This window comes from Theropithecus gelada, chromosome 12 (assembly GCF_003255815.1).
Source record: "Theropithecus gelada isolate Dixy chromosome 12, Tgel_1.0, whole genome shotgun sequence".
NCBI lineage: Eukaryota > Metazoa > Chordata > Mammalia > Primates > Cercopithecidae > Theropithecus > Theropithecus gelada.
Genome location: NC_037680.1, coordinates 36,619,738 through 36,631,960, shown reverse-complemented (window position 1 = coordinate 36,631,960; position 12,223 = coordinate 36,619,738). Strand labels below are relative to the sequence as shown.

Genomic DNA, 12,223 nt, shown 5'->3' with positions numbered 1-12,223 from the left:
CACATGGATAAAGAGAAAACAGAGGAGGGAGGTGCCAGGCCCTTTGCACTGGAACTAATAGAGCAAGAACTCACTACCACAAGGATGGCACCAAGCTATTCATGAGGGATCCACCCTCACATCCTAGACACCTTTCATTAAGCCTGATCTCCAGCATTGGGAGTTTTTGTTTGGTTTGTTTTGAGACAGGGTCTCACTCTGTTACCCAGGCTGGAGTACAGTGATGAGATCACAGCTTACTGCAACCTCTGCCTCCCAGGCTAAAGCGACCCTCCCACCTCAGCCTCCTAAGTAGCAGGGACTACAGGCCCCACACCACCATGCCCAACCAATTTTTGTGCTTTGGGCGGGTGGAGACGGGGTTTTGCCATGTTGCCCAGCCTGGTCTCGAACTCTAGGGCTCAAGCCATCCGCTGGCCTTGGCCTTCCAAAGTGCTGGGATTACAGGCATGAGCCACCATGCTCAGCTGGGAATCATATTCTAACATGAGATTTGGGTGGGTGAAATATCCAAACGATAGGAGCTGGTAAATATCAAGCATATAACCTAGGTAGATAGATGGTTGCTGAAAGGTTGTCTTTAAATCACTTATTTTTTTCTCATTTGTAGATTTTTATAGATTATTTCTTTGTAAGCCTAGTGATCTGTGTTAATGTTGTTAAAATGCTCACAATCTCAACAGGGAATTGAAGGTGTTTGTGCAGCATTATGCCTCTTAGATGTAATTGTCATTTGAACCTGAAATTATCTTTACTTTTATGCTAGTTAGTAATAATTTGATTACACGGAGTGAACATAGGGAAGATTAACTGTAGGAGAGAAGTGGTTCAAGGTATTTTTTTTTCTTCTAGATAAATATATTTCAGCTTGTTTCAGTGCATAAAATACAAGTCTGTAATATTCACAGTGGCTTAAAATGCTACAAAATACTTCCATTTCCTAAAAAAATGTAATATGCTTTTTAGTCCTCAAAATCATTCATGAGAAAATTAAAGTAGAGCAAATGTGGAATTTCGAAGTTAATATCTAGGAAAGTAGACTGTAAATGAGGAAACCTGAGACTCAGATGCATCAAGTAAGTTACGTGCATTTCCCAGAGTCTTACTTTGATTTGTTTTGTTTTGTTTTTGAGATGGAGTTTTGCTCTGTTACCCAGGGTGGAGTGCAGTGGTGCGATCTGGGCTCACTGCAACCTCCGCCTTCCCAGTTCATGCGATTCTCCTGTCTCAGCCTCCCAAGTAGCTGGTACTACAGGCATGCACTAGCACACCCAGCTAATTTTTGTATTTTTAGTAGAGACAGGATTTTGCCATGTTGGCCAGGCTGGTCTCAAACTCCTAGCCACAAGTGATCCACCTGCCTCACCCTCCCAAAGTGCTGGGATTACAGGTGTGAGCCACCACACCCAGCCTTACTTTGATTTTTAAGAAACAATTTTCAAAGTTATCTTTCAAATTTTTTTCCCTCAGTTTTTAGAAGGCAGGCATAGATAACAGTGCTTTTCCTTATGGTATGTTCACTATGGAGAGAGTATGGGGTTCAGTTCATATTTACATTATACTGTCGCTTCATTTTCAGTAGCAGTATGCTAAATTTAATGTTCTTAATTTTTCCTATATTCCCCAGCATCTATGACACATAAGGAATCTGAACGTATTTCTCTTAGAAACTTCATGAAATTAATGATTAATCCCTGATTAATTCTTATATTCATTATATTCTTGATTGCCCATTTCTTAGACACATATGCATGCACACAAGTTAGTGAGTTTACTGTATAATTATTATTACTGAATTACACGTGGTGTAAATAAGTGTATTTATGAACAGTTATGAAAGTCCTCAGTAAAAAGGATCTGTTTGGCACCATTAAGTGTGTTAAACATAAACATGCGCTCACACCTGCCCTTCTGTGGCGATACGGAGCCTTGCAGTGCTGTCCATGGAACCAAAATGAATAGAATAATGCAAGCAGTTTTTCCCCATTACTATTTCATAAAAGCTGTGTGGATCATAGGAGAGTACTTTCCTGTTACAATTCTATAGCCTTGCATTTGGCTTTGTATTTTACCACTGACGTTATTAGAAGAAAATATTTTGTATAGAGTCCATATCCCATGTTTCTGTCCTAAGATTGTCAGGTAAGTACCTGATTTCTTCAAAGTTGAACTTCAAACTACAATCCCACGATTCAAACGAGAGGCCTAGCCATTCCCTTTTTTTCAGTTTTGAGTTTAGAATTCTCATTTCCTGTCTCTTAGTGAAGAACATTTTGTACTTTAAAGTTTGCAGATGTTTGAAAAGGACGTGTGTTCTTTGGATTTAGGCATTAATAAGGGTTCCTTATAACTTCTTTTTCTTTCTTTTCTTTTTTTCCTTTTTTTTTTTTTTTTTTCTTTTTTTTTAGATATGGGAAAATAGTCTCCACAAAGGCAATTTTGGATAAGACAACGAACAAATGCAAAGGTATGTTTTCTTGGCTGGTTATTTGGTAAATGATAGCTTTAGAAAAATGATGGAATTTAAAACCTGATCTTTGGTTCAAAACCACCTTCATTTTATTAAAAACCAGATCTTATATATCACCCAGTTTCTGTCTTGCACAGTGTCAGCATATTGCTTACGTTTGTCCCTGGTTGGGTTTTGGCTACAAACCCAACAGCAGCTAGCAGTTTGCCAGAATTCCAGATTTGACGCCAGTAGAGTTAACATGCAAAATACTGGTTGGCATTTAGCCCTTGCTTTTAAAAGGGGAGCAGAGTTAGAAAATAGCTTTTCTTTCCTGAGCCTGAGGAGATTAGAGCTGCTTACTGAAGACCATTGGACTGTACTAAAGAACTGAAAAGATTACATATTGTGCAAATTGGCTCTATTAATTAGAATAGAGTAGTTTTAAGCAGTACTTAATTACATGTTTCAATACTCCCAATTGTTCTCTGCTGAATGCCTGTTGACAATATTGGCAGCGGGGAGGAGAGAACCATTTTCACTGACCAAATTGTAATAGGGAGGGGAGGTCATGCGCCCCTTTGAAATATGCTGCTGCATTAATTTGATGCACTGACCTTCAGTTTTCCATGTAATTAGGATGAGCTCATCCAGCCCCATGTGCTGGAAGAGGAGGCGTCTACAGTAAGCAGCACTGATGCTCTGTGGTTCTGACTTTTAATGATCCAGCATCTTAACAATAGACATGTGATTTCTAGGAAAAGGGAAGAATAGAGTCAGCTGACTTTGAATCTAACTACTGACCCCATGAACTGAAATAAGTTGACAGGAATAGGCAGAGAAGGCAAATCTCCTCATTAATTAGACCCCAGTTTTTCAAGTAGTGGTGACGGGGCAGTGGCTTAGCACAATCTGAAAAAGGCAGAGAACATAAATGAACCCTATGGTAGGGGCCTCTCCTTATAAGCCAAGCATTTCCTTTAATCTAGACTTGAAGTGGTTCATTGTATTTCTGTCTCTTCTTCAAAGTGCCTAAATTTAAAGGAGCTATTGTAGCAAATAACTAAGCCCATGTAATCAACATGGCACATTAAGGCAATTTTGCCTTGGGACAGTGAATAGAACGTGCTTTATGTAGAGTCGTACCCAGTAAATATTTTAAATGAATTAAACTAGAGAGAGTCAAATTGTAGACTGAAATGCATATACTTAGTTTCCAAGATTAGTCTTATTTAACATTTATAAATGATTTGGGAGAGCAGAGACACAGAAAGAAATCTTTTGGTTTTATAAAGAAAAACAGACTCTTGCAGGCATAAAAATAGGAAGCTGATCACCAACATCACTTTGAAACTAGAGAGAAATCAGAGTAGACGAGTGGTTTCATCCATACCCTACCTCATCTCTTTTTCTTCCCCATCCCAAAAGAAAGTTTACATGTCGGCTCAGTGTGTTAAAAAGCAGAGCTGCCCTAATTAAGTAAAAGAAAGGACCCAGAGGTTGAATTCTTCGCCACATCCCTGAACTGAAAACCACACTATTTTACACTCTGCTCCAAAAGCAACCTATTCCATAGAAGCCTTTTCAAATTGCTCTACATGATCTAGAAAAGGTATGGGAAAAAATAAACTAATGCTAAATCTAACATGTAGTCATAATACAAACCCTTAACAGTTGGTAAGGGTCCATAGTAGAGAGATTTATGAACTTCTAACTAAGGGTAGGACTAATTCAGAACTGATTTTAGACACAAGAAGTCTCCTGGATAACTTCCTTTAAAGTGGGTCTTGGGAGACACTGCTTTTGGGTATGTGGGCAGCAATAGAAACCTTCCAGGGCTCTCTGCTTCACACAAGCCTCCCAGCAATAGGTGTCAACAGATATCTGGTGGGTTGAGACGGTAGTTGAGTGAGTGAGTGGAGAGGGTAAGAGTGGGTTTATAAAATCCTAGAAGCAAGAAAAAAGTAATTTCAGGACAAATGAGAAGAAATAACACTTAACTTAGCTCGTAATAAAGTTAGATAACATGTTACCCAAGATGACGTGATAGGTAGATAGATAGGCATATAGATGATTGATAAATGAATATAAAATAAATGCATAAAAGATTATAGAATATTAATGTAAATGAAAGCTACTTGTGTTGTATACTAATTTTTTAAGATTAAGCAGATCAAAGGACTTTATATATGGGAATGAGAGATCTTAGAGGGTTACAGAACACTTTTTGCCACAAAACATATGTTTGGAACATGTATTTTCAAGATAATTAAGCTGAAGGAAGTATTAGAAAAACATGTACCTAAGTTATTAAATTTTAAAATTCACAATTCAGTTGCTATTTTACATTTCAATTTCTCTCAAAGTTTAGCCAACAAAAGGCATTTCTAGGCCCTCCAATACTGGTAAATGTGGCAGTTCAGGACACAAAAAAAAAGCTCACAAAAGATTGGTTATGAAATTGATTGATTATTTATACTTACAGAAGTGCATGTAAGACCAGAACACTTACACACATTAGCAAAATTAGTTTCAGGATGAATTAGACTGACAGGAAAACTAAGGGTAAAAGCAGGCAGCTTTAAGTTATTACCAAATGTCCCTGTGTTTCCTAGTGGCCATGGCAAAAATAGAAAACATAGCTCTCCCTATGATTCAATCATCACAATGTGAGAGGAAAATCCAGGGAGCAGGAATAACATAACTATTCCTGATCCTGAAACCTGAGAGGAATTCTCTTGGGAAGCCTCAGTGAGAGGATGCCATGTTATTTAGTGAACGCTGCCTTCAAAAACGTCTTTACACCTATTATAATCAAATCCATAGAGCCTGTATAACTGAAATTTTATATTGTCTTCTATTTATTTGAAAGTAATACAGATAGAGAACATGAAAGAGCACAAGGTTGCATACTTAACTATTATGTTTGTCTTCAGCAAATGGTTATAAAACAGCCATAGTGTGGTAGGCATTGGAAAAGGCCAGAAAAGGATGTTGACAGTTAACTAAAATACAAGCATTATGGATTTCTCTATGAGAAAATAACAGATAACAGAATACAAATGTTACCTGAGTTGGTAGTAACTTCAAATACAATAACATCAAAATTGAGATCTTCTGTTTATTGTAATTTGTTGACAATAGCAAAACTGAAGGAAAAAAGCTTAAATATCCATCAGTAAAAGCTGTATCATTTCATTGTAGCTGGGTGCTCATTTATGACCCACTGAAACTGTATGAGAGCGTATGTGCATGTACATGCCTGTGTGTGTATCCACAGAGCATTGTTGCATGTTAGCATGGACGACAGATGTCTAAAAAACATCCAAGATATGTTTAACCTTATTTCTAACCTGGCACTTAAGTAGCATTCTTTGTTTTACCTAGATCAACCTCTTCATTTTGCTCTGCAGCCTGGCTGTTTCTCTGTTGTCTAAATCAAATTATTTCAGCCCAATTCCAAGTAATATAAGGAAGCTGCTTCTTGTTTCAGTTTTAACATTTATCTCTCCTGAAACATCTATTCCTGTAGTCGATAGTCTGCTCCATCTCATTATAACTTACTTCATTACCAGGCCATATTTTTGGTACTAATACTGCAAAACTGACTTTGGGTTGTTTCTGAGCTTTCTGTTTGATTGTATTGATGTTGATTTTGTCACTAGTATCATACTATCTAAATTACTACTACTTAGTAATATTTCTGTAAGTAAATGATAGGACTGGCTCCTCTTCTAAACAACCTTCCAATGATGCTTTTCTTTTTCAAAGTGTTCTTACTCTTTTAAAATTAGTTTGAGTTCCATGGAAGGTGCTGGTGTTTTGCCTGGTACCCTGTTTCTTTAGTCTACTAAGTATAACTTGACCCTTTTCTCAATAACTTATAATTATCACAGTGAAAAGTCTGTGAATCTCTACTTTGATACAGTGATACTCATGGGATCTGTTGAGATTCATGAGGCTATTAGTGCTTATGCTGTGTAAGTCCTATTCTTTGCATAGTTTTTTCTCTTTCATTGCTTGTTAGTTTTTACCGTTAGACGCCATTCATATACTTACTCTGTAGCAGGCCTGCCATCATCCCAGCCCTGCTTTTCCCCTAATTTTCTGCTTTTGATTTGTTGTGGCCTGGAAAGACAGATGACCAGCTCATTAAAAATGTTTGTAAAGCTATGGATAAGGAAACTTCAAACTAGTGCATCTCTTAGGAGGTTATGTGTTTGTTTTGTTTTTAGACTTTAGAACATGAACTGCCAAAACATATTTTAGGTGCCTTGAGGCATTTTCCCCAGCTCTTCTTTATTTTGAAGGGGTGTGATGAGCTGTATTTTAAGAAAATAAGTATGATGTATTTAACTGAGTACTAAACTTTAGATTATTTTATATTGGGGGTGTCTAATAGTGGTACGTATTCTAATTTTTAAAAATACAAGTTTACCTACAAAATTTTTGTTTCTGTCATTTGTAGACTCTGTAGGATGGCTCCATCTTTCTTACTGAATCATTAAAATGCTATTTCTCTGAAGTTGACTTTTTTCTTCCTTTTTTTTTTTAATTTCTTTTTTTAACCTTCGTTGGCAACTTAAATGTCTTTTTGTTTGTTTGTTTCGAGTAAATACAAGACACGTCAGAGCTTGACTAGGGAAACGCTGGTTCTTTACTCCCCCAACTCCCTCTGAAGGGAGGCTTGTCTGGCTGGTGACAGGGAAGAAGGGCCCAGGAGGCCGCCAGCCTGCAGCTATTAACGCCTTAGCTCCCTCAGGACATTTTCATCTCTCTTGCCTGCACCAGAAACAAAGTAGAGCTGTTCTTTTACTTTTTACCTAACCACAGAATAATGCTTAAATACTAAATGTGTTTTTGCATTTCAGGTTACGGTTTTGTCGACTTTGACAGCCCTGCAGCAGCTCAAAAAGCTGTGTCTGCCCTGAAGGCCAGTGGGGTTCAAGCTCAAATGGCAAAGGTGAGTTGAGAGCCGGCAATCGCTTCTCTGTTCCACAGCTTTGGTTGTGAAGCCTGACAGGTCTGCTTTTTCTATCCGCATCTGCAATCTCCCCTTCATCCCACTCAGCACAGCGCCTTCTGGACGCTTGTCCTGTGCCTCCGCAGCCTCCACAGTCACTCTTGTGCAGAGGACTGTTCTTCATAACTTAATCTATGAAGGAGGATTTATAAATATATAAAATTTACATAGTAAATTATGTAACCCCATAAGTAAATTGAGAAATAGCAGCATATTTTCTCAGGTAATCAGGTGTTTGTGAGTCTTTAAGATCTGTACTGTTTAAAAAAAAAAAAAAAAAAACTTTAAATGTCAGTGCCCAAGGAATGAATACTCTTCTAGACATGTTTCAAAAGATAATTGCATATTCTATTTCAGAAATATATATAACTGGCACATACATTATACAAATATTAAAACAAGTAGTTTAATGCAGATGTAAGCTACAGATGCTATTTCTATTGTACAGTTGTAAAACATTTTTAGGTGTTGATTATTGATGGGATATAAATCTACTTTTTAGTAGTTCTATAATGACTTTATTCAAGACTTGTTTCTGATGAACTTTTAGCGTATTTTAGATGAGCAATATTGTTGAAAATTTCTTCAGGTGAGTAATATACCTGAATGTTAGGGGATAATAAAATGGGAGACCATGTTTCATGCTTTATACGTATTTTAGCACAGTACACATGGATGTTAATTATAAGGTACATTTTTCTTGAAAACTTTCATCTTATGGTAGTTTACCGCTACGGTTTTGACTTAGAATATCACAGTTTCTGGATGTAAATGGAATTGATCAGCCAGTCATTGGGTCTTTCTCTTTGCATTTGTTTCATCCCGAAAGTTAGTTTAAGATGCTCAGACCCTCTTCCAAAAGTAATGATGCCTTAGATAGACTTGATGGCCTTGAAAAAGTTGGCTTTACATGATCTAAATCCCTAGTTCAGGTGCAGTCATAATTCTAAAGCTAGAGAGACCTTAGACTGTCTAGTGCATCTACCCCCAACCCCACTTTCAATTTTGTTAAGAAGAGCTAAGGCCCAACTAGGAGAGTCACACTTGGAATGGCATGCATCTCTTAAGTGCTTACATTCCATAATACACATTCTATTATGTACCAAACACATTTAGGAGTCTCTGCTGAATAAACTGGTATTTATGTCCCAGTCTTTATTACCCAAATGTAAGTTTGCATTACATCGTAATACCTACTACCTACAGTGCAGTTATTAAGACATCTGTGTAATTATGTAAATTTTTTAAAACCTGAGTTCTTCAATTGCTACAGAAAATATTTTCAAGCCCGAAACTCAGCGGTTTGATCTTGTGAGTATTCTTTTTAAAAGAGCAATACTTTTATATTATCTGGCTTCTTCAAGTAAAGAGGAAAGTAATTTTATACTGTCTTCTGCTACTTCTGAATTGTAGCATGTAATTGTTCCCTGAGAAGTATTTACATACACATAAGAAGGTTCATAGAAGTTAAAGGACTCTGGTAAGCGGATAAGTTGCCTACGAGGACCTTAAGGATGTTGAAAAACCTGTATGCAGCTATAGGGTAGAGATGTACTTTGAATGAAAGAATCAGCATAAAGATTTCAGTAGTAAAAGGAATCACCTTTCTAAGTAGCTGTTGCCATTTAATATTTTTTAAACTTTGCATTGAGTTGAACTTACTTTAGATTTTCTTAAACTCCAGAGTAAGAAGTTTTTTCGCTCTGTCACCCAGGCTGGAATGCAGTGGCACAATCTTGGCTCACTGCAACCTCTGCCCCTCTGGGTTCAAGCGATTCTCCCGTGTCAGCCTCCCGACTAGCTGGGATTACAGGCACTTACCACCACGCCCGGATAATTTTTGTAATTTTAGTAGAGAGAGGGTTTCACCATGTTGGCCAGGCTGGTCTCAAACTCTTGATCTCAAGTAATCTACCCGCCTCAACCTCTCAAAGTGCTGAGATTACAGGCGTGAACCACCACACCTGGCCTCAGAAACTGTAAATATTGAGCATCATGATTTTCAGATTATGTGTCCATCATATAGAGATTCTCTGTGACATTATTGAAAGACGGTGATAAAGAGGTTTTAAATATGTTTATTGGACTATGTGATACCTTGTTGCATAATGATTTGCAGAATTTTAATCTGGTTCTGTAAACGATGGGTAACCCAGCATTGTATAAGCAGGACTTTTAGGGCACACTTGGAAAACAACTTTCCCCACTGTCCATTCTATTAATAATGCACTCATTGAAGCTCCTTGCTTTTGGATAAAATCCAGGGCAACTCTCATGACTTCTGTAGCCACTGTCATTATTTCAAGAAGTTCCCCTAGCTGCTTTCGTTTCAGGTGTTTCTGGTTGATTTTTTTTTGGTAGAATGCCTCAGTTTTTCATAGCCAAACTCCATGAAGCGTACATACGTTTCAATATATTTTCAGTCAGAGTCTCAAGTTACATAGCAAATACAGTTTATAGAATGTCAGACTCACATATAGATGTTTTTAAAACTCCTGAGATTTAACATAAGGGATGTGTGTCTTGGATGTTGTTGGTGCTGAGAGAGACATCACAGCCTAAAAAGCAATTGTTGGCTGACAACCATATTGATTATTTGGTGATCAGGAAGCAGTGTTTCCATCCCAACAGAACCATTTGTTATATGTGTGCACACATGCACAGAGACAGATGTAATGATGAATGTATGTAGTTACATTTTTGGGAATTATAGAAAAATAGGAAAATAAAATAGTTATATTTTAGAAAATTTGATTGAGGATTATGACTGATGTGTAATACATTATAATTTTTTCCTATTTAATATAATGTGAAATAGGCTCTTGGTTAACATTTTGATGCTCAATTTCTGATTTTCAGGAACAGATTATGATGTTAAGTGTGCGATGCCTGTAATTTAATACTCCAATACTGTTTATTTGACAAAAATTTTGAGTATCATGTAGTGAATCTTCAGCTGAAGCTTCTTCCTTCCCTGGATTAGGTCTGCTCCAAGTAGCAAGCTTATAGTAAGATGAGCAAATGACTAATTTCTTTCCTATTTCCAGAGCTTGTGTTTTTCTCACTCTTCCTTCAGCTTACTAGCCGTGGCTTTGTTTAACCCCTCCAGGGCTGGTGTGCTGGAAAAGGATGACCTGACAATGAGGTCATCTGATGTTGATTTCTGTAGCCAGGCAGCATGCTGATGCTTTCTCTCATGGAATGCTTTGGTTTTCTGAGATCTTTAACCAACTCCGTCCCCACCTCTGCTAAACTGATCTTTCTCCTATGGCTCCTTGAAGTGAAAGAATACATGTCCTCAGGTTGACATGGTCAGCTCCTGATAATCTAATGATCTATCTTCAACCCCTTTCTGCTGGGATTTCTTGCCCCTCGCAGCAACCACCTTGGGAGGATCTAACACAACCCTGGGCCAACTCTACCTGTGTGGCCCACATCTGATGTACCTTTTCCAGTCATCCTTTGGAGAGAGTTACCTCCCGGCCACACTTGTCAGCCTTTCATCCTTTCTCGTTGAAGATTCCTTAGATTTTTAAGTGGGGCATCTATCTGTTGTATCCACTCAGGTTCCTGAGACACAGATCAAGCTCCCTGAGTGGTCCCCTCCTCTTGCTTGACTGATGGTGAGAGGAAAGCAATTCACAGGGTGAGACTGGGAACGCTTCAGCGTTTCTCTCCCCATAAATGCTCACTCTCAGTCTCTCCAGTCTCTTAGACACAGACAGGAGGTGGGTGGTCAGTTAAGTGTCCCAAACCAGTTCTCAGCCAGCTCCTTTCAGGCTGTCTTTAGGTGGTCTGTTTTCTCACTCTGGAATATGGGAGTTCCCAACACCCATTGTTTTGTGGTCTCCCCTCAAACAGAATTAGAAAGAGTTCTATTTTAGCAATCTGTTAAGAATATAGAGGCTTTAGTTGGAGTGACCACTGAACACTTACCTAGGCATCATTTCCAATGCCTGTAATATTAAGCAGCATAGAATATTAACTATATACTGTTTTGAAGAAGCCTTTACAATGCTTTTGTTCAAAACTGGACTGGGTATAGACTGGCACTATATGTCATGTCTACAGCGCTCTTCAAATACTAGCTTTCCCCCAGGTTGAAAATGAGCACTGTTCAAAGACCTCTTTAGAAAGCTTGATACTATAAATTGGCTAAGGAAAAGGACCTCTTCCTCCATCATCTGTGGCGAGGACCAGTACTCAGGTTCAGAGGTGCTGGCCAGCTGCCAACATTCTGCATATTGTGAATTTCTTTAGGTCCCTGTAGAATGACTTGAGATTCCTAGATCTTATTTCTTTTTTATGATATCATTAAAGTTACAAGAGGTATTTTAAATATCAGTGAGTTTATCGTTCTATACTGTAGAACCGTGAGTTTGAGTATCTAGACTTGACTTAGCCCCTTTATGCTGCCTGGATAAAGGAGCACCTGACACACATCCTTCGGGGAGATGATTTTTGTTTTGTTTTGTTTTGTTTTTTGAGACAAGATCTGGCTCTATCACCCAGGCTGGAGTGCAATGGGGCGATCTCGGCTCACTGCAACCTCCGCCTCCTGGGTTCAAGTGATCCTCCCACCCTCAGCTTCCTGAGTAGCTGGGACAACAGGCACGCACTACCACACCTGGCTAATTTTTGTATTTTTTTGCAGAGACCAGGTTTTGCCATGTTGCCCAGGCTGATCTCGCACTCATGAACTCAAGCAATCCACCTGCCTAGGCGTCCCAAAGTGCTAGGAGTATAAGCAT

General features: G+C 38.3%; 1 protein-coding gene across 7 annotated transcripts in view; it reads left to right on the top strand.

Moving 5' to 3' along the window:
* RBMS1 (RNA binding motif single stranded interacting protein 1) overlaps positions 1–12,223 on the top strand; it is a 215,031-nt gene that overhangs the window by 167,599 nt on the left and 35,209 nt on the right. For all 7 annotated transcript variants that reach the window (XM_025404167.1, XM_025404166.1, XM_025404162.1 and 4 more), the window contains 2 exons: positions 2,409–2,467; positions 7,321–7,412. In XM_025404167.1, coding sequence (XP_025259952.1) covers positions 2,409–2,467; positions 7,321–7,412 — 151 coding nt within the window. The remainder of the gene's footprint in view (positions 1–2,408; positions 2,468–7,320; positions 7,413–12,223) is intronic.